Below are 23,914 nucleotides of genomic sequence, written 5' to 3' on the forward strand. Positions count from 1 at the left end.
CTGAACAAAGTTCCTGGCTTAAAGATCTGTAGAAGAATGATCCGTGTAGCAAATATGGTAATAAATTAACATTAAATGTATGTCATATTTGCATAGTAATATTGAACAACAACTATAGAATTCCTTTCAACTGAGAGACTCCTTTGCAATTTTAAGACAAAATATTTTAGTGATATATAATTGCTATATTTTTTCCTCATTGCACATAAAGGAAATTATTTAATTATAAAGGATAAACTATCAATAACTGTACAAGTTTGAAAAACTATATGAAAAAGATGATTTTAACCCTGATTTCTCATTTCTAAGATTTAATATAGCTTTTAGATTACATATTTAATATATTTTCCCCATATAACTATCCACACATCTGTAATGTTTTGAATATTGTTAAGCTTATTGGGAGAGAAAAATCTAGTCTGTATATTTAAGTAACAATCTAATGGAAGGAACAAAAAATATGCTACTACATGCTTATTTCCATAAATATTAAAATTATCTTAAGAAAGTTACCTTCTAAAAGTCATATATACATTAACCTCCCCACCCTAAAAAATACCTGCTGAAGTTATAAATAAAGATTCCAATAATGTAATTCCAAGTTATCTGAGTCAGCCAGGATATCTGTAAGCACTTTTTTCATTCCTAATTGTAGAACTTAGAAGAAAATTTCAATGTGTATTACACCTGAAACCCTTTTAGGTTCACCCACTAGGAAAAGATCCTAAACATAAGAGTCAGATATTCAAATATTGTTTTAGTTAGCTATTTAAGCTCTGGTTTATGATCAAAACGATTTTTACTCTAAAAGTAGTTCTCTACATTATTCAAATATAACCAGAAGCTTTTATCAGAGGAATGTGAGAGCCAACAATTTCTATTTCTGTTCAGCCAATTTCTGGTCAACAGGGATTGCTACACATTATAGCTTTTAAAATTATCTAGCCTTACCCGACTTTTCTTAATTGTTAAAGTGCTACAGAAGAGAAGGGGGAAAAAACCCCAAGCTGTAATGGGACTATCTAATAACCTATAGTCATGAAACAAACCTCTTTCACATGTAGCTCTGTCTGCACTATGAGTATAATAGTATAATTAGTCGCCTTTTAAAATGTTGTAAGAGTAGCTATCCTTCTGAACACCTACTGAAATATAATGAAGGCCTGTGTTCAGTTTGTTGGCTAGGTATAAGTTCTTTGTTACTGAAAAGGTCTTTAAAGTTTATCCATTATACTTTTCATCACTATCGAGAGCAATCTGCTGTCATGGGTAATCAAAGAACCTCTGAGAGAGAGCCTTATGTAACTTCGGGAACAATCACGCACATATAAATTACATCTTAGCTTGTAGACATTTTATAGTGCTATGAAGAGCCCTTCCAAAAAATAAAGTTAACTGGTATATAACTTACATGTAAGCTTTAAGTAAAATTTCACTTTGACATCACTTTATGTTTCATACTGACTCTTCACTCACTAACTATATTTATGAAAATAATTTGGGAACCACTATGAAACGGATTTTAAATCAAATGCCAATGTCCTCAAGTATATAAGTATCAATATCAGACAAAGAATTCAGTTAATACCATCAATTCAAAGCAAGAAGGGCAGTGGTCTTTTTTTAACTCTTCATTATTTCTCAAACAATATGTAAAAGACCCAGGCTATCTCCACAACAGCACACTGCTATGTGGCACTGATTTGTGTTGTAGGGTAGGAAACATAAAGCCTTTCTAGGTTCTTTTTCCATAAAAACATAAAAACATAAACTCTAACTGTACAAGTGGAAATAAGGAAACAGAAGGAAAAATCTCCAACAAAATGATTTATGATTTAGTCATTACGATTATTAACAGTAATGAATGGACTTCTTTTTCTCCCTGTTACCATAACCATACCGCTCACTCTAACAATTCTTCCAGCCCCTCTCAGCTGGTTTCTACCAGGGCATTCGCCCCCGCGGCCTAAGGTGCCCCCTCTGTGTAATGACTCTCCTATGCTTCTAGAATCACTGTGTCCTTTCGTTTATGTGAAGAACTGGATGGAGAAAAGCTCTTAGCCTTTTAACTACTGTATTTCATTAAGAAAACAGCTTACATAAGCCATTACTCTATAGGCTTATGTAAGCTGTTTTACATAAGCCTAGAGAGTAATACCTACATAATTTAAGAAAAAGAATTATCTGACTTTTTTTTTAATGGTAGAATATTATATAATCACCTATGTAAAAATTGATCTGGTAGTCCAAAAGTTCCTCCTTATTTCCAGTAAAGATTCTTTATATCATTTGAATTTAAACTGTTACATCACCTGGACGCAAAGTAAGGCATGGTGGTAAATAGTATTATTCACCGCAATTCCCTGCGCCTCCCTTCTAAGAAGATTATGTATCACTGCAGGTTGCTATGGGAATGAAGTACCTTCCTGTGAGATGGTCTACTTCTGAGGCCACGATGTCATGTTTGATCACGTAACTTCCTTTGGCCAGAAGAAATCTAAGCTCCTGGAAGAACATTTTAATGCCATCGTGGCTTCGCCAGGTGTATTCTCTCTTCCCTGTGCCAGGAGATCGGTACATGACTGACAGAGGCTGCTATTCCAGTCCAGATGGTAGAATGAAGAGGGCACTTGGTGCACACCTGCAGCCACGTGTAAACAGAGAAATAAGCTTTGGTGTGTATGTTTGTGTGTGTGCGTGCGTGTGAAGAGGGGGCTACGTACGGTGGGAGCAGTGTGCCCCAGCACGGGCGCAAAAAGGCTGTGCTGTTTGTAGAGAATTAAATATGATAAAACTGATGCGCCGTCATCATGTGTAGGCAAATCTAAACAATTTCACTGGTCAAATATTCCTCCTACCTGGGGTGGAATGCTCTCATCGGCCCCCTCTGGAAGATCACTGTATAAGATGCTACAATTTTAGGGTCGTTTCTTACTTCGGGAAGCTGGCCAAAGGAAATAAATCAAATATTCTGGTGGGAGTTTTATTTTGCCTGTGTCTTATGTGTTATACTTACTCTTCCTATTCCTACTTGGCCTACTCTGTCCTCTCGTTTCTTCCCTCACTGACACTGAGTTAACAATAGAAGCTGCGTACAGGGGAATGTCCACATGCACGGACTTCACGTTTCATATGAGAACGAATGCCTGAAAGGCCTACTGAACATGCAGTCCACACGATAACTAGTAATTTAAGTTTGGTAGGATTGGATTAGTAGGAATGGCAAGTGAGGGCCACCCCTGCCTCAACTCCTACCTCCTTTTCCACTATATTGAACAAAGTTTGACACTGAAAAATACTCGAATTTGAGTACTGTGAGGCACAGTACTCAAATTTCTAATGTTCTTAAATTTTATCACAACTTTACAGAGAAGTTCTTACTGTTCCTTAAGGTTTTCTACTTCCACGAATATGCTTTACATGCATGCCTTGGAGATCCACGACTAGCCTTCACATAGTATAGGGAAGATGGTTTGGGGGCCTAAAGGGTTATTCCACCTAATCCTGTTTCTGATCCCAACCTCTGCTTCCATCTTAATCTTCTAGCACAACTAATATGGTTCAGCCATACTGAACCAATTACTAGTCTCCACACATAGTATGAACTTTCACATCCCATCTCTCTCGTATTTTTGCTTCGTCTTTTTCCTAAGCCTAGAACACAGCCCTCATGTTTCATTTAAGTCTTAAACCTATCAGGTTCTTTAATTCAAGAATCATCTCCTTTGCATCCACCTCTCCCCTCTTCCACTATCTATTACACTCTAGCATAGTGATTTCTTTTTTTGTTTGTTTGTTTTCCTAAGGGACAGAAGTAGTTAAACGCTCAGGAGTCAGAAGATCTGAGTTTGAATTCAGACTTTAGTACTCACTAGTATTTAACTTTGGAGATGTTATTTTTCGCTGGTGCCAGACTACAAAATGTAGCTGAAAATGGTACTCACTTCACAGGGTTGCTTTGAGGATTAAATGTGGAATGCTTGTAAAATGCTTAGTGTAGTGCCTGACACACAGAAAACACTAAGAAAATGTAAACAGTAGACTATGACGAGGTATTCTTAATCTTTGCATTTCAACAGTACTTATCACAATGCCTAATGTTTACAATACTAAGTACTGTGGACAAACAGATAAATCAAGTAGCACCACTGGTCACAAGGTAGGAAGCTGGTAGAAAGAGTAAGAGCAAAAGGAATAAGAGAATCACGAAAAATGTCAAGGCTGGACTATGAATGCTGAGCAAGATTCTGACCAGTACATTCTGGAAATAGGATAAAATAAATATAAATAAAATCATAAAGTCTTAACATTATCATACATTAAATATATTATGTGAGAGCTTTAGCCCTGTTCTTCTATGAACTCAATTTGTTACAATTATTTTTATCGATTATGGATGGACGGCTGGAGGCGTGAACTTATACATATTGATTCTAATTAGAACATAAAATTTCCTCATGAGAGAACACCTTTAGGCCCCCCAGCAACAATATTTTATCTTGTTTAGATAATTATTTGGGTTCTACTGCAACAAAACATTATAAGAAACAAACTCAATGGGAGAGAGGGACGACTTTCAGTAAGCAGCTCAATATTGCTAATACCAGAGATAAGTAAGAGAAAGAAGAAAATTCAGAAAAATTATAAAAACCAGACACAGAAACAGCTACATGAGGGTATTATGAGTACGAGGAAAGAGTACACAGGAACAATTAACTTTCACTGAGTTTCGGAAGGCGAGAGGATTTATAATTAAGAGTATTTATACATTTTGAAATAATTAAAAAATTAAAAAAAAAAGTATATTATACAAATCATTGGCATAACCTTAGACAGCTGATGATGGTTAGCCCCAAAGTATACTAAGCCATTAGGAAATAATTTGTGGTTAAAAATCCACAGGTTTTTAATAATTCAAATAACTGAACATTGTTAGTCTGTACAGACTTCTGCCCAAACTTTCCAAGTAGTTTAAGGAACAGAACATTAACTTCAGCGTCTGCTGTTTGAAGTTGCTCGTCTTACATTAGAAGACAGGTGTTAAAAGTCATGTGACAAGCTTATAACTTAAGCTATAACAACAAGTACTTTAGCTTCTTAAATTCATTTCCTTTCTGCCATTGATAAGGCATAACATCTAAACATGTTCACACACTCCAGAATTTACTTAAATGGACTGGATGACGAAACTGCATTAATATGTAGGAAAACTATTACAAAATGCTGAACTGTGAATTTCACTGTATTCCAAGTCACATGACTTTTACTCAAAAATTAAGGAATACATAGAGATGACTTTTCTTTTTCCCCTAAAATCGTGTTTATTTTTCTTAAACTGTACTCATGCTAAAGTAGAACTGTCTGATTTTTAAACACCGAAAAAAAAAGTCTCTAACACTTACTGGCAGGAGTCTTCCTAAGGTTATGCCACGGAGTAACACACAAAAGGCGCTTGCTCTGTAGAAAGAACCCTGTCTAGACTCCATTGTGAGAAGTCAGCTCACACAGGAACAGTTAAATGTTGTTTCTCCATTCACATTAAATTAGTTCCTTTATATAATCTGCATTAAAAAAGTAATGTGTTTTCATGTGTTCTTACCTGAAAGAAAAGCTGCTTTATCATAGGAAAGGTCAAAGGTGACACTCCACACACTTACAAAGAGTCCTTTTATAACCATAAAAGAGAACAAAAAGGGATGTAAAACTCATCTCCCCAACTTCAAAAGGAGGTCTGAAATGGATTACCAAGGAAATTAGTCACTAATCTTCTGAAGATGGAACTAGATGCTATAGGTAGGTTCCAACTATTTCCATATTAGATCAGCAGCTGTCACCCCACACTGAGCAAAAGTGGCAAATCTATTTTGTCTACTAGTTTATACATATAATTCTAATATTAATAAAAAATATCATATTTTCTAATTTAAAGCCCTCATCTTGAATGTGCATTGAAAATTAATTTCATAATTAGTTTTAATTGAAAAGGAAAGTACAAAAGTGACCCAAATAATTTATTCTTAAAACCCAACTATAAAAAAGAGACAAAAAAGCCAAAGCGAAAACAATTAAAAAAAGATCTTTAAATATAGTTTCGAAATTCTTTATGCATCTACTTCTCAAATGATTCTCAAAACCATTTTTTTTTTTTTAACCTATGCAGGAAGTTTGCAAATTTTCAACTAATGTCATCGAAAGTACGATGGACGGATCTCTGAAGAGACTGCCCCTGCCCACAGGGCACGCTCCCGCAGTGCACAGAGCCGGAGGTTTCACTCCTCCGCAGCTCAATGACCTGCTTGGAAAATTCCCCACTCAATAGAAACTAAGTTCCTTTCTTTGAAGAGGTTCATTTATGTTCTGCGTTTCACCTCGCCCACATCCTTTTATTAGTGTTTCTGTGGGATCCCTGCTGCTTGATGACTCTTGAGTCCCTCTAAGGTCCCTGCAGTTAGATTCTGTACAATTCCACCTCCATTTACACAGGATAACATGTCTGCACTTCTGCATCCACATTCCGTAAGATATGTCAAAGAGTACAATATTAGTTTTGTTGTTTCACAGATGTTTAATAGGATAAAAAAGATTTCTCTGTCTATGTTGGGTGGAGAAAAGGAAGATGATTTATAAAACATGGCAGATAGTTAAATTTAAAAACAAGTAGATGGTTACAGATGACTGATCTGAAGTTTTACAACCAGTTCACAAAATGTAATTAAATTTATTTTTACCACTGATTTTCAAATAAAACTAAATTGTGGAAAAAAATCTCTTCTAATCCTACAAAATGTGTTTGGTGATTCTCGTAAGTCAGGGAGAGTGTTCCAATAAAATTAAAACGTTAAAGTTCTGGGCACTGGATGTCTCAAATATGGAGTGAAAACTTTATGAAGTAAATAGTTTGGCAGTCACATTTAAAATCATGAATTGATATCTCATTAATATATATATATATATAATTACTTAGACTTCTAAGAGGTAACTGTTCATCTCAAAAGGAAAAACGAAAACAGGTAAGAAGTTATTTTCTTATACACTCTCAAGCTAACATAAATCTTAAATATGATAGCATATGTAGTGTGTCAATGCTTATTTATAAATATTCATCGAACTTGTTTTGATTCATCAGTCTGGAGAAAATCTGCACCTGTCTGCATGTTTAAGCTGATTGGGCAGAAGGACAAAAGCTGGTCCTTCTGATTTGACTCCATGTAGAGATCCTGCCTGCATCAACTGCTATTTCTTGATTTATAAAGCTTAGGGATCTACTGAATCCTTAGGATCAAAGACAGCTTAGCACTATCAGACCTCCTCCCTCCCCTTATCAAGTACCAACATGGTTATATCACAATTTTTGGTGAGATAAATCTTCAGTCATGGAACATAAATGTTCAACAAAAATTTATTGATCCCAACACTGCCCGACTCTGTTCTAGGTGTTGGGAAACAGTAAGAGACGAAACAGACAAAAATCCTGCCCTCGTAGCGCTTACCCACTGAGAGACACAATACGCAAAACGAATGAGTGCGATATAGTATGTACCTACTGTCCAGAATATATTAAAAATCTAACAACTCAATAACAAAAAGCAAACATTCAATTCAAAAAACAGGCAAAGAACCTGAATAGATACTTCTCCAAAGAAGATACATATGGCCAACAGCACATAAAAAGGTGTTCGACACCATCAATCATTAGGAAAATGCAAATTAAAACCACAACGACCACTTAACATGCACTAGGATGGTTATAATGATTTAATAAAAGTGTTGGCAAAGACGTGGAAAACTTGGAACCCTGTACACTGCAGTTGGGAATGCAAAATGCTGTACAGCTACTGTGGAAACAGGCCGGTGGCTCCCCAAAAAGTTTTACACACAAATGCCACATGACCCAGCAATTCCAATTTTAGGTATATACTCCGAAGGACTGAACACAGGGACTCAGCAAGTGCTTGTGTAGGAAGGCCCACAGCAACACTACTCACAATAGCCGAAGGTGCAAACCAATTGTGCCATATGCATATGATGGAGTACCATTCAGCAGTAAAAGGGAATGAAGTACTGACACATGCTACGATGAAGATGAACCTCAAAAACATACTCAATGAAAGAATCCAGACACGAAGGTCACATATTTTACAATTTCATTGGTATGAAACATTCAGTGTACTTAAATCCATAGAGATTAAAAGCTGCCGGGTGGTCGTTGGGGCCTAGAGAGAAGGCATGGAGGGTGACTTAACGGATATGAGCTGTTGCATGACGGATGATGGAGAGGTTCTGGACTAGATTAGGGGCGAGGGGTAAGGGGTTCGTAGAAACCTGCCATGAAATCGTTCACTTAAAAATGGTTACTTCTCTAATGTGAATTTTACCTCAACTAAAAAATATATAGAGATAGAGGGAGAGAGTTAATGAAAAGAGGGAAGGGAAAGGTGGCCAGGAAAGGCCTCACTAAGGAGGTGACATTAGATACTGACCTGAAGAAAGGAAGGAAGGAATCTTTTATACAGACATCTGAGGAGAGATCGTTTTAAGCAAAGTGAGTGGCAGGTGCAAAGGGCCTACCTCATTTTTGGGGCAGGGAAAAAAGGCCGATGTGGCCAAGAATGATAGGAAGGGAGGAGGAGGAAACGAGATTAGCGAGGCAACAGGGACTCAGACGAGGCGCGGGACAGCCTCGTAGGTTATTCCAAGGACCCTGGCTTTTCTCTTAGTGAAAGGGGACCTAATATCAGGTTTTCAGCAAAGAAGAACATCAAGTGACAGGGGTATTTTAGTTGCTGAAATGAGAAGATTCTGCAGCCCCACAAAGGGCAACAGCATGGTCATCAGGAAGTCACTGCAACAGTCTAGGAGAAAGATTTCTCTACTTTGTCTTCCAGTCCTTTCAGTAAGTTTTCAGTTTTCTTTTCTCCTTCAAATGTTCTTTTCTCATAGTCTCCAGTTTCATGGATATATTAACTTCTTTTCGGGTTTTTAAGTTTTCTTTTGATTCCTACACTGTCTTACACTGTCTGACTTCTGTTTTTCATGTAAGCATTCCTCAAATGTCTGGTGATCCTTGGTGGTCTGCTAATACCCGAGAAACTAAAAAGCACTGTCTTTGTGCATATAACCCCATCACCATGGGGTTATATGGCTGGACTGTTGCCAAACTGTAGTATCTTACTTTTTCCTCTTCACTTGGTAAGCTTGCCCAAAGAAAAGAAATCATGGATCCAGTCTACAATAGCAAAGCTACTGAGGTCTTTCTGAGGCTCTCAGACCTAATCAGTAAAAACACCTACCTCAGCAGACCTTGCTAACTCTTATCTATCCAACCAAATCTATCACCAAGTCCTGTCAGATTAACTCAGGAATAAATCTCTCAAATTAATGCGCTTCAAATCATCTCTATCATTAATTACCTTGAACCAAACGATATTCTTTGCTTACCAGGAATAGTACAGGTCTTGTTCACCCACTCGCTACGTTATCCTTCAATATGTGTTTTCCCCAATTAGCCAGAGTGATCTTTTCAGAATGCAAATGCAAATTCTGTTCCCTTCCTTACCATCTCCCCCAAAACTTTTCAAGGCCATTTTTAACAAGTCTAGGGCTTTCACTGCTCTTAGTCACTTGGCCTGCCTACTCTCATCTTACACCTGGCTCTGAAATTCTTAGAGCCCCAGCTCTCTGTCAGGTTGTCATATCAGACAGTCCTTCTGCAGTTTGCTCCGATTATTTCCCATGTAGGAAATGCTTTTTTTTTTTTCTCTTCTCAGTTTAATCTGTTATCTCAGTGCTCATTTTAGACATCTGTTCTTCAAGGAAACGTTCCTAATCTTCCGAAACTAGAACAAATTCTTATAATTTAGAGTCCTGTGTTTCGTCAGCACTCATCGCAGTCATAATTTTATACATGTGATTCTTTGATTAATGCCTCCCCCATAAGAATGCATGTCTCCATAAGAATCGGAGCCTTATCTATTTTCGCTCACCACTGTATTCACAGCACTTGGCATATGTGTCAGGTACATGCTACTACATGTCCAGTAAACATGTGACAAATAAGGGTACACATGAATGAAGACAGTTGCAGCTATTATCACCTCCAGTGTATAAGTCACATGACAAAGTTTGTTGCTTTTTAAAGGTATTTTACAATGTCGCAATTACATATTGCCTTGAAAAGCGTGACCACAAAATATGCATTTTTGTACTTAACCATAATCAGTACAAAGAAGTCAGCACATGCAATAAATATCTGGACAAACATACATACCAGTTTTATAGAAAAAGACAGCATTTACCTTAAGCTGCTGGAGGGAAAAAAATGTTGTTTGTTTCAGGCCATGGAACATAAAAGTGAACAAATCCACCAAGAAGAAATAAACCAAAACCCCCCAAAATAAAAAAATAAAAACAAATCCACAGCTAAAATTACCTGCTCAAATATAAAAATATCAAAGACTAACCAAATAATAGATTTTGTGGTAACGCAAAAAATTGCAAAATTTACAGTATTTTCTATTTGACAAAGACCACATAAAACTGTATTTAAAATAATTCAAACTGGATTTAATGAATGTTATCAAGTACTATCAATCTCATTTACCATGTATGTGATCTTCTGGCTTTATACTACTTTATTTCAAAGGGAATAAATTCTTGACCTGCAACTCTTTGTACAGCAATCCAAATCAACTGTCTAAAATACACTGAAAAGGAAGTACCTAGGCTTTTAAGAAGATTCAGAATGAGTCACAAAAAAATGTTTTTAGAAGACATGTCACCGGAACCCAAGTGTGGAAAATTCGTGTGAAGACTTTATTCACTGAACTAGAGTCCCCTACACTATGTGCCAGTCTACGCGCCAGATCCAGAGAATACAGAGTTAAGTATCAGAATAACAATTAGTATCACTTCAAGAGCTTTGAGAGAGTGATAAGGTACTTGATACATATGAGTTATAAGATTTATAACAGTTTAAGAACCTAAAGCTTACTATAAAATTCTCTATAATCACTTTATGTGCGTGTGCATTTTCCTATCGGGATTATGAGTAGCTTCAGGGATGCAAACGAATGAAGACAGATTGAAAAGCCTTGTCTGACACCTATGACATACACTGAGTGTTTGGTCAGGCCTACAACTGATGTGACAAGAGTTTTTGTGTTTCTATGTACTTCATGTCTCTAATTCAACATTTCATTGCATGTGGTGAAGGTCTAGGGATAAGAAGGTACATGAGAGCATCCCTCCCTGCTGACCATGGTACATACAAAAACGGTGTGGGAAGTTGGAACTGTGTGTTTTCTGATAAATGCAACAACACAATGGACCATGTTGTGCTATGGGAACAAAGAATACAGGTAGGGCAGGTAGGTACAAGTGTGTATTTCATAGGAAGATGGGTATCATTCACTTCTACGACTCCATCAACATATCTAACAGTTAGATGCCTGAAAACTCAAAGTCTGCATATTTACATAGTTCTTTGTATTAACCTTCTCTGCAATTTCTTCTGTTTTGAAAAGGTGGCTGGAATTGTTTCTTAAATGTCATGCAACTTAAGATTTGAAATATTTTTGTCTTCTTATCTTTTACATTTGAAACTTAAATAGTTTCATGGAATTTGTTAGCTATCCTAATGCTAAAGAATAGGGTTGGAGATAAAAAATAATATTTGCCTTAAAAATATTTGCCTTAAAAAAATTTGCATATAAAAATATTTTTATATGCAAATTTGAACTGATTTTTTTTTCTGGAAATTTGTAACATATGACCCCACAATTACTCAAATGATGAAATCCTTACTCAGGAATTAAAAGCTGTTCAGTTTCTATACTTCACATTGTACTTTTTAACTTCTTCCTCTCTATTTAGGAAGAAAATGATCAGCTAAAGCATTCAGACTAAAAGTAACCTATCACTAAGGCCTGTACTTACAGGGTTGTATTTTACAGCTTTCCCTGTTTAAGAAAAAGGTATGTATCTTGCTCTAAATTCACTAGATGGCCTTTTGCCAGCATAATAAAAGTAAATACAGCAATAAATAATGACATAGATCCACAAAATTTAGTGTTGTCAGTTCAGTCTGTGCTACAATTTATACAATTCATACTTCTTACTGACATAAATAAACTTACATCATCGAGTACAAGCTAAAAAATAAAACACATGGAGTAACCAGGAAAGTGCATTAGAGCTAAGAAAACTCAAAAAAATTATCTATTTTCCCCCTTCAGGCCAACAGCTAGCAACTCTTATCTAGGAATACCAGTTATGTTTAATAAATATCTATAACATAATGAAAAAGACAATGAGGATGACAATGACAACAGCTAAGATTTACTGGGCATTTTAACTTGTAAAAGGACTGCTGAATACTTTATATTTAAGCTTCACAATAATTCTAAGAACGAGGTACTATTTTTAATCCCATTTTAAAGATGAGGGAAAGAGGCTGAGCGACGTTGGGAAGTGCCAAGGCTGAGATTCGAACAAACGCTGTCTGACTCTAAAGCTCTGAACCACTCAATTGCAGAAAAAAAATATTATAAAGTCCGGTGATTTAGAAAAGGTTTTGTCAGAATTTTAAAATAAACATTCAAATGCACTTATTTCAATATTGTAACCATGTAAGAAATTATAAGAAATATTTCATCTTAAAACAGCACCTGACTTCAATACCATTGAACTATTAGTAGACTACAATATTTTACTAGATGTTGTAACTTATTTTATGTCATGTGAAATTTTCTTTTCTACAAAAGAGCAATCCAAAACTTTTAAATTCAATCATTTTTATAACACAAATGATTTCTAAAAAAAAAATTAGCAAAAACAAAACGAAAACAAAAACCAATAGCAAAGCTCTAAAGTCAGAAAAGGTAAAGAAATCAGAACTAAGTCACGACAGATTTTACTGAAATAATTCCCAAATTAGAACGGTATAACAATATGTTCTTTAGTATTAATACTTTAGATTTTGGAACAATCCACTCGTTAGTGGAAATACAATGAAGTTTGCACAAAGATCCAAAGTAAATATGGACTTATATTACTTGTTTGCCTAATGTCGAACTTAAAAAAAAAAAAATCCTGCCGTAAGCGTACCTTGGCAAAAAATACGGTGAGGTGAGTTTCACTGCCAACAATCCAAATAGGGAATTTTGGAGATTTCAAGTAGGAACCAACCTAGAACAAATGTAGCAAAATAAATAAACAAATGATGAATTTATATTACCTGTTAGATATCTGCCTACGAATATTTGAAACATAACTGAAGTGTCCAATTCATATTTAAATGGAATAATGTATTGTGCCAGAATACCTTACCCATAAAGGTCAAATGCTGAATATACAAATGAAGGTTATAAACATTAGCGAGGCTAAGCTTTTGTTGCACCTTTACGTTAGAATAATGAGACAGAATTAACACAGCTAGATATTATTAGTTTAGCCCAAAGAAACGTACTCAAGGTTTTACCAAAGCTCCTATTGAACATACACTTTTCTAGAATTTCAGCCTGGTACTTCGAAGCCTAAAACTATAAATTTGATAATAATTACTTCACTAGGAAAATAATTATAAATTAACAAATGTGTAGATTTACGAATAAATAAGGGAAACAGCTTTAAGAACATGGTGTCTTCAGACAACCTAGGGCAACATAATAATCTCTTTTGACTCTTCATGGCAGAAAGTAAGTTAAAAGTTTTACAATATGAAATTTCTTTAAAATGTATAAAAAGTTATATATTTAATCTCTAAAAACTACAATACCAAACATTTGAAAGTATCATTTTGTGTGTGTGTGACTAAGAAAAAGAAAGCTTAAAATTCAACAAACAAAAAATAGACTTGTGAAATCCAATCATGGTCACATTGATCCGTTCCAGACTCTAACGAAGACAAAGATTTGGACTGAAAAACAACTAAGTTCACTAATGAATTTGCTGAAGTTTCTTTTCTCACAGACTCCCAAGGACAGGAGGCTCCCAGTGGCTACTCGCAGCAGTCAGGGCGGCTGCTCTCCCCGACTCAGCCAGTGGCCAGCAACCTGACATGCTGCCCAGGCCCCTGGAGTGTATTCTTGTCGCTAGGAGGGCGTGGGAGATAGGTACTCTTCTGTATTCTCGCACAGAAAAACTAGTATCCTTGTCCTATGACGTGAGGGGTGAGGGTATGTGCTACTGGTAACGGTCAAACCGGGAGAGAAGGAAGGATGGCTGGGGACAACAGAGGGTAACAGCAAAAGGACAAAGAAAGAGGAAAAGCTCTGGCTCAGAGTAGAAGGCATTTTAGAGGTGTGCAGTGCACGTCCTTTGACTTTACATAAGGACACGGAGAAATACAGGGCCCTGGTGTCTTGTCGGGATGCACACAGCTGACTGGTATGAGCTGGAATTAAAACTCAGATTCTCTGACTCCTAATGTGGTGGCTTTCCATTACATCGTGCTGCCTCTTGTGAAAAGTTTAGATGTCTAATTTCTTTTTTAGAAAGTGTGTGTGTATACTTAATCAAGGGAGAAGTGAAAAATGTGAATAAGATCATATACAGTAGGATCGAAGGGTAAATAAATGCTAAACTCATGAAGGGTTTTATAATAATAAAAATAAATCAAGAGTGCATAAACAGTGCAACCACTTTGGAAAACAGTTTGATGGTTCCTCAAAAAGTTAAGGATGTAATTACCATATGGCCAAGCAATTTCATTCCTGAGTATACAGCCAAAAGAACTAAAAACATGTTCACAAAAACTTATACATGAATGTTCACAGCAGTTTTATTCATAATAGCCAAAAAGTTGAAATAACCTAAACATCCATCAACTGACAAACGGATAAACACAACTGATGTCTCATACAACAGAATATTATTTGGTCATAAAAAGTGAAGTATTAACAAATAATAAAATATAGAGGAATACTAAAAACATTATGCTAACAAAAAGAAGTTGGACACCAAAGGCCACATACTGTATGATTCCATTTGGATGAAACGTCCAGAACAGGCAAGATTGTAGAGACAGACAGTTGCCAGAGGCTGGAGAGTAAGAGGTTAAGTGACTGCTTAAAGGGCTCAAAGGATCTTTTTGGGGTGAGGAGAACATTCTGAAGCTAGTTAGCTGTGATGGTGCACAGCCTTGTGAATATACAAAAAACCATGGAACTGTAAACTTATAAGAGTGAATTTTATGGTGAGTAACATATCCATTTTTAAAAAGGGCACTGTTACCTTCCCTTCACACATGCACACGCTTGTACGTAGATACATGGGGGAGAGGGAAATATTGTTTTGTTTGTATTAATGAACGTATATGGTCAAAATGATATGGAAATGTTAATTTCATTTCTAAAGGGCAATTTTCTACACTATCAAACAGGGAGATGCTCAGATTCACGAAACTGACACAAACACAAGTATTTCCTTAATGCTGTCTCCCTAAACCTCTGGTAAAAAGTGAATGTATGCAGGTGCTGAAAAGGATACCTGCAGTGCATAAAGATGACGAGCACAGCGTCACTAAGTTCTTTAAAAGAAGATGCTCTCTTGGCTTAGTCTGGAGGCTGGTCAGTTCCCTTAACCACGACTGCTGAGTTCAGACTCCAGCGACTTCCTGCTAGGGTTCTCGCACTCCAGGCCACCATGTATCATCCTGTCCACCCTGGAGCCCGGTGCTAGCCAGGGACAGTCCCTAGGCCCGAGTTCACCCAACTATTCAAATTAGCTAGTCCACAGGGAGCCCACTAAACCTAGCTAACGACACCCTAACCCCCATATATAAGGTGTCCTCTATTCTTGCAGCCTGCTGTTGCCCTGTCCCCAGGTGTAACCCTGTGTGTGGCCCTGACCAGTGGTCCTCTCTGGTTTGGAGCTGTAAGTAACTAAGGCTTCTTCCTTTCGTCTATCCAAATATCACTGTGTTGTGTCCTGCCACCAAAAGAATCTTTATATCTTATAAAATACCAGTTACTGCTAGAATATCAGAGCAGTATGTTAACAGGAGAATATACAACAGCTGCTGACTTCCCGCTACGAGACTACAAGAGAAACACACTTCTCTGTTCTACCTAACAGTTAAAGAAAAGCAAAAGCACACAATCAGAAAAGCTTAAGATTATGGTGAATTGTCCGCTTATTCACTCCACAAATATTTACTGAGTATCTGATATGTACCCAGAGCAACAATCTGCCTGCCCTCAAAGAGTCTGTATTTTATTAGGGATAATAGAAAAATGAACTCAAGATTTAAAAAGATGACTAAACAAAAAAGATCATTACAGAGTGATTATTTCTATGAAATAATAGTGAAAAGGGTCAAAGAGGGATGGTCGAAGAAAGGGTATCTGAGCGCCATTTGATGGCGGACCTGAAGGGGAGGGGGTGTCCCAGGCAGAAACGATAGCAAGTATGAAGGCTGATCAGGTAGGAAAGGGCTGGGCGTGTTTATGACACGGACGGGTGGCCAGCGTGGCTGGAGCAGCGCCAGAGACAGCAGTGCCGCCCCGCAAGGACAGAGCGGATCATTAGGCCCTCACGGGCCACGCAGTGAAAACTTCAAAGTGTATCATCTCCACACCCCATCCTCCTGCAGAACACACACACACACTTTTTAAAATATAGCTTTACTGAAATATCGCTGAAAAGTAAAAACTGTATGTATATATTTAGGGTATACAATTTGATGTTTTGATATATGTATTTACTGTGTAAAAATCACCACGATCAAGCTAATGAACATACCCATCACCTCTAGATAGTTAACACGTTTTCTGTGTGTGCACATACGCTCTTAGGAACTGTGAATGCTTGTAGGTGTGTGTGGCAGGAGAAGGGGCTGCAGCGTGATTCCGGTGTGCTGGACTGCCTGAGAATAGCTTTGGCTGGGGTAATGAAGTCAATGAAAGGAAAGAGCTGCTGCTGTTTACACTTATGATCACTGCTAGTGAACACGGGCAGGATGAAACCTATTCATTATCACATCCGCATCACCTCTGTGCAAGTGCTGTCACAGAAAAGGAGCACTGTCTGGTTAATTAAAAGGAGAAAAGGAAGAAAAAAGAAAGAAAGTAAAGAAAAAAAAGAAAGAATGGAAGGAAGGAAGGAAGGAAGGAAGGAAGGAAGGAAGGAAGAAGGAAGGAAGGAAGGGAGGGAGGAAAGGAGGGAGGGAAAAAGAAAAAGAAAGAAGGAAAGAGGAAGAAAGGGAGAAGGAGAGGGAAGGAGGAAGGAGACGAGATACTGTTATTGTTACTAAATATAATCACCACCCACAGAATCCCTGTCATGGAACCACCATTCTAAAATGGAAAAGAAAATTAGGTCTTGTTTCTGTCTCCAAAATGAGGACATCTTAAGTGCAAATCATTAATGATTTAAATGTCATTTAAAACCGCTTGGAATATCTAATAGTTATTTCAGATTGTGCAGGAAAGCAGTGAAATATATATCAATAAGTGAGTTTCATGGTAGGTCCTAAACTCAGCACATATGTTAAAGAGCTTAACGCTGTGAAATGCTTGGATTTTTTTTTTTTTACTGTGAAATCTTTTTTTAAAATGAATAGACAAGTTAGAATTTCAGGCATTTAAGCAGATTCTTTTTCTTTGCCTGATGAAGTATTACCAATTGTTTCAGTAAAGCATACTGGTGAGGAAGAAATGGTATTCTTTTCTCTCAGTTTACTAAAAATATATTTACATTCAATAATAGATGTCTCTTTTTATAAATATTTCATACTGGGCTCTGTCTCTACCCTCAAAAATGAGCGAACTTCAAAAATAGGAAACTCAACATGATCAGTCGGCTTAACTCTGCCCTAACTCTGCCTGTCAGTTCCGGAAGGAGCTGGGGCAGGATGCGAGGAGAGTACGTAGTAACGGTAGTATGTTGTCACTATGTTGTCACTACACTATGTTGTCACAGGAGAAAAACGCCATCCATAACAGTTGGCAAGTGCATAAAAACCATTCAAAGGACCTCAAAATCGACTTACCTTGCAGTATCTTAAAGCTTCCATTAACGTCAAGAATCCCACGGCTGCTTGCTCGTGTATACCGAGAAGTTCTGCCAAAAACAAAACAAAACAAAAAAAAAAAACGCCAGCACTGCATCAGTGTCCGTAAATCTGGAAAGGACGTATATGTCCGTATATATGTAGACGTGTATATACAGTCTTCACCAAAACTTTTACTTCTACCCAAAACTATCCTTTGAAACCTAGCACATGTTTAGTAAGAGTCCAAACGAAGTCACCATTCTAGTACTGCTCATTACAAAATAGCATTAGATCGGATTTGTGGTGGGTAATGTGATACTTCAGATGGACATGCAATGTATTCATGAAACTTTATATTCGGTGTTAACTTTTTTAATGGAGGCATTTTTGCCCCTGAAAGCAAGGCATTATTGGCAAAAAGAAAAGAAGAAAAAGATACTTAATCATGTCCGTGTAAAATAACTAACTTCAATTGACTTCGATTTAGAAAACCAAATGGATATGCTAATCAAAATCTGTAAAATTTATCATTGGGTAGCAATGGACCTACTCACACAATACTTAAAGCATGGACAGCTGATGCCATCCATCTCTCCTACAAATAAATTTTGCAGTGTGAAAATAAAGATGAACTGAACATGGTATGCGCCTTACAAATGCTAACAGTTTATCAAGGGAGACAGAGGAAACAAGACTGAGTTTTCTGTTTACACACACACAATCTTAGAGTGGTGTAAGAACATCTGCTTACTGTGTTAGGGACCACATACAGAACTGGCAACGTTTGAGATGAATTTGTAGTACGTGTAGGAATTTTCCAGACTAAGAGGAGGGTTAGAAAAAAATTCAAGGCAGAAAAAACAGCAGAGATATGAAAAATCAATGTATTTAAAGGGTGAAGAAATTATCAAAGCTTCCGGAAAGGTTTCTGCACTGGGGAATCTCATAAATGGTGAGTAAAAGAAAGAATGGAGGAGGAGGAGGTTCTGGAGCGGTATGATGGGAGAACCTGAGTTTGGTTTCACGTAAGCTGAGACTGAGGCACCTTCTACGTAGAGATGGATACACAACGGGTAGTAAGGCTCAGGAACGCAGGGAAGAGAGGTCAGGGCTGGATACAGAGTGCTGGGAACCATGAGCACAGAGAAGAGAGCTGACGTCATGGATGTGGATCAGAAAGCAGCAGCACAGAGAATGAAAAGACAAAGTCTTCACAAACAATGGCTTTCAGCTCATGTACTGAAATAGAACTATAACAATAATTTGGGTCCGCACATATTTCTAAAAAGCATTTTTTTCTGGTTAAAAATTATGTCCACAAAAAGACCACATATTATAGGATGCCATTTTTATGAAATGTCCAGAACAGGTAAATCTATAGACACAATGTAGATTAGGACTGTAGATTATGTCCACTGTAAATGTAATGTATATATAACTTTGCATCTTTTTTACCATCCGGTCATCTTTTGTCCCTTTTTTTTTATTAGGATATTATGTTTTTCTTATTAATATAATAATATCAACTCCTAGTCATTTTTGTTGTAAATATTTTACTATGTATCCTTAAGTACAACTCCAGATGGTGTAAGCCAAAAACTGGTAGTTGAACCTTTTGGATTTGTAAGTTAAAAGTTAATACAAGGCACGTATACATATAGTGTGTATTCATTCACTAGCTTCTTAAAGGCACAGAGAAGGTATAGTACTAGCTCTCAAACTGTGGTTTTGGATTTGTAGGAGTCCACAAGACTCTGAGAGACTATACAAATTAAAATGATTTTCATAAAAAGTCATAAATTGAGTCTTATCTCAGGAGTGTAGAGTGAAATTTTTAAGAGGCTAAATGATATATTCCAACAGACTGAATCTATAAATGCATATGAAAGTCCAGCTGACTACCAATAACCTACACATTGAAGGGATTTAAAATATTTAAAACAAAGTCACTCTTGTTACTAAGTTTTTGTTTTCTTTTGGAAAGAAGTTACTTTTTATTAAACTATTTATATTAACAAGTATTGGGTATATTATCCTAAATGAATTCATCTTTTAAAAAATTTCAGTCTTAATTTCTAACAAGAAAACACTGGTCATTATTTGCTTATACCAGATATAAGCAAAAGCTCTTTAAAATGCTCGATAATTTTTAAGAGTAAAAGGTATGAGAATCACTGGATTATAGCATACAAGGAAAAAGGGTGTGTGTGTATGGGTGAACAGCCCACATAGGTAGAAATGGCACTCAATAGCCTTGCGAATTTCCCCTTTCCTTCTGAAATGTAATTAAGCAGTACTAAAAAGAATATCTTAGAAACATTTTCTCACTTTAATTTCTAAAAGCAGTTACCACCACCTAGTGTTACAATTAGATACTACATCAGCTTTTTCCTTGGAATTTTAAAGGAATGTCTAGAATAGTATATTTATGATGATATCGTGTTACTAGATACAGTACATTTGCTGCTTATAATTCTTGGGTAAGCAATTATTCATATGAGGTCAGTAATCACATGTTTAAGTATGTAGTTTGGATGGTATATGTGTGTCCTATTTCCTTAAACAGTACATACTTTAAATCTTTATCTCCTTTTGACAGCAAAAGTACATCATTAAGAACATTAATGAGAGTGAGGAGATAATATTCTCACATATTACAACTTATAGAATTTACTTATCTGAGACTTTTCTCAATAAGTCTCGAAGAAGTTTCCTATTTGTAGAAAATTCTAACTTCATTTTCTTAGCCTAGTACTTAAGATTTATCATGCTTGGTCTCTATCAACTCATGTTTGCTTCAGTCAGTGAGACCATACAGACAAACACACAGACACACAGACACACACACAGTTTCATACTCCTGACTTTGCTTTTTTATATTCTTCCCCACTCTCAACTCTCACTTCTCACACTGCACAGGGTGTCTACAGAATTTCCTCTTGGGTTTTTCAAATTTGATGCTGACTTGGAATGAGAGCTGCACTCAATGTATTTAACAAACACACCCTGACCATCAAGTATTGAAAAGAACAACGTTAAGCACAGTGCAGGAATATGAAGGCGAAAACAAGACCCTCTTTGTAAACCATGTATCTGACAAGGGGTTACTATCCAAACTATAGAAAGAACTCCTATAACTCATTGCTAACAAACAACCCGATTAAAAACTGGGCAAAGAATTTAGACATTTCTCCAAAGAATACACAGAAATGGCAAACAGTATATGAAAAGAAGCTCAACATCACTAATCATCAGAGACGCAAATCAAAAGCACAATGTGATATCACTTCACACCTGTTAGGATGGACATTATCAAAAAAATAAAAGATAAGTGTTGGCGAGGATGCAGAAATTGAAACCCTTGTGCATTGCTGGTGGGATGTAAAATGGTGCAGCTGCCACAGAAGAGTATGGAGGTTCCTCGACATATTAAAAATAGAATTACCATGTGATACAGCAATTCCACTTGGGTATTTAATCCAAAAGAATTGAAATCAGGATCTCAAAGAGCTATCCGCACTCCCATGCTCACTGCAGCACTATTCACAGGAGCCAAGATGTCGAAACAACCTAAATGTCCAGTAATGAATGAATGGATTAAGAAATTGTGGTACACACACACACAGTGACGGAATATTATTCTGGCTTAAAAAAGAAGGAAATCCTATAATATGCAGCAACACATATGAATCTTGAGGACATAATGCTAAGGGAAATATGCCAGTCACAGGAGGAGTAATACTCATGATTCCACTTACATGAAGTATCTAAAATAAATTCATTGAAACAGAGTAGAATGGTGGTTGCCAGGAGGTGGGAGGAGGAAATAGGGAGCTGCTATTCAATAGATACAAAGTTCCAGTTATGTAAAACTAATAAATTCTAGAGATTAGCTATAGAACTTCTCATACATAGTTATACTGTATCTTAACTTAAAAATTCATTACCATGGTAGATCTTATGTTGAATATTCTTACTACAATTAAAAATCCTCCCCTCCCAAATAAAAACAACAGGTTACAATGTAGAATGTGGTGCTCAGAGGTAAGAAAGATTCCTTTTAGCTGTGAGAATCAGGAAGCAATCCTTGGAAGGGGCAGTGTATGATGTGGGCATTGACGGACTTGACAGATGGGAGGGGTATAGGTCTTTAGACTCAAGGAATAGTATGAACGAAGAAATGAAAGTGGTATAATTTTGTTTAAGCATAGGTACGTGATGACAAAAATTGAGCTGGAATGAAATTATGTAGGGTCCTTGAGCAATGAAAGAATCTGTAGTTTGAAAAAAATGAAAAAAACATTTTAAATAAGAATATTAGAATAGCTAAAATAAAAGCAATAAAATACTAAGAAAGGCTTGGTTATCTCACTTATAGGTAAAGGTACAAACAATTTGAGCCTCGACTTTTATAAAATCTATTTCTGAAAGTGAGGAGCTTCTTAAACCCACTTAATGACTGGTTGTTGATTCCTAAGAAGTCAGGTTAGAGAGTCGGCATCTAGCAAGGGTTGCCAGATTTAGCAAGTAAAAGCACAAGAAGCCCAGTTAAACTGAAATTTCAGATAAAAATATATTTTCAGTATTTAAGTATACTCCAAATACTACATGGAATATATTTATATTCAAAATTATTCAGTTTATCTGAAATTCAAATTTAACTGGGAGTCCTATATATTTTATCCGGCAACTTAGTTCTAGCTAATTATGTGTATTTTTACGAGTAATAAAATTTGAGAAAATAAGCACTTCTAATCTTCTCTCACATAAATTCTGATAAACCAAATACTTTTTTGGGCTTCTGATTTATAAGAGCTAACAATTTTAATCACAGAAAATAAAAACAATCATCAAATGAACATATAAAATGACGCATGTATAACATACAAAAACAGAGAGTATACAAATACTGAGGGATTCCTTTAAGACAGGAAAAGAGACCACGGGGAAAGTGATCTACAGAAAAGCTCAGCTTAAAATTCATGTGATAGTACAAGATGAAGACAGATGACAGTTAGACAGAGCCTAGGTAAGGAGCTTGAATTTTAAGTACTTGGGAAAGCCAGCCAGTTAGTGGCTTTAAGAGAGCATCGTGATCTGATTTAGTTTTAAAAATATGACGGTAGGTACTGTGGAGGACTGAGGGGGGTGGGCAAGAAGGAAATCAGGCGATTAGTTCCACTGCGGTTTTATTTATACTCTATCGCAGAAGCAACAGATAGTGGTTCTAACAGTTAAGGCAGAAAAAAGCACATGGTTTCAGGAACTATTTCATTATCTAATCAATAATATATAATTTCATTAAAAGGCAAAAAAAAAAAAATAATCTAGATACAAAGACTTCATATTGGAAAGATGTCACTTCTTTAAAACAATCTATAAATTTAATGTAACCTCAATCAAAATCCTAACAGATTTCTTATCTGAAACGTAAAAAGCTGAAAAACAGTTCAGTTGAAATAGATAATGCAGAAATCTATAGACACGTGCTAATAAATATCAAAGTATATTGTAAAACTATACGGCAGTGTTGTTTTGACATAGAACTCACAAAGAGATTAGTGGAATAGAAGAGTCCAAAAAATGACTCACGCATCGGTAAAATTTATTTGATAAAGTAGATGCTTCCTATCTGTGAAGAACTGACTGGAGTTAGGATATTATGTAATTCTTTGGGAAAAAGTAATAAAGAGCTATACATCAAAAGATGCCACCAGAAAAGTTAAGAGAGAATAGAATGAGAGAAAATATCTGCAACACAGATTTAACACATAAAGAACTGAGAGAATTTATAAAGAGCTCCTAGAAATTGTGACTAAAAGAAAATAACACCTGGCCCAAAAATGCCAGAATGATAGAAAGAATCCATTTCCAGAAGAAGAAATACTAAAAGGTGACACACGCACACGATGATCAGGCGCA

At 36.3% G+C, this 23,914-nt stretch overlaps 1 protein-coding gene and 1 long non-coding RNA gene across 4 annotated transcripts in view; one reads left to right on the plus strand and one right to left on the minus strand.

Moving 5' to 3' along the window:
- Nucleotides 1-6,929, plus strand: part of LOC120614636 (uncharacterized) — a 71,928-nt gene extending 64,999 nt beyond the window's left edge. The window contains exon 3 of the long non-coding RNA XR_005656022.1: nt 6,161-6,929. This is a non-coding gene — a long non-coding RNA (uncharacterized LOC120614636). The remainder of the gene's footprint in view (nt 1-6,160) is intronic.
- Nucleotides 1-23,914, minus strand: part of MINDY3 (MINDY lysine 48 deubiquitinase 3) — a 397,126-nt gene that overhangs the window by 29,704 nt on the left and 343,508 nt on the right. For all 3 annotated transcript variants that reach the window (XM_039877468.1, XM_039877469.1, XM_039877470.1), the window contains 2 exons: nt 17,990-18,060; nt 13,105-13,185 (listed from right to left, as the gene is read on the minus strand). In XM_039877468.1, the coding sequence (XP_039733402.1) occupies nt 13,105-13,185; nt 17,990-18,060 (152 nt within the window). The remainder of the gene's footprint in view (nt 1-13,104; nt 13,186-17,989; nt 18,061-23,914) is intronic.

The sequence above is a fragment of the Pteropus medius genome, unplaced genomic scaffold (genome assembly GCF_902729225.1).
Source record: "Pteropus medius unplaced genomic scaffold, Ma_sr-lr_union100, whole genome shotgun sequence".
NCBI classification, from domain to species: domain Eukaryota; kingdom Metazoa; phylum Chordata; class Mammalia; order Chiroptera; family Pteropodidae; genus Pteropus; species Pteropus medius.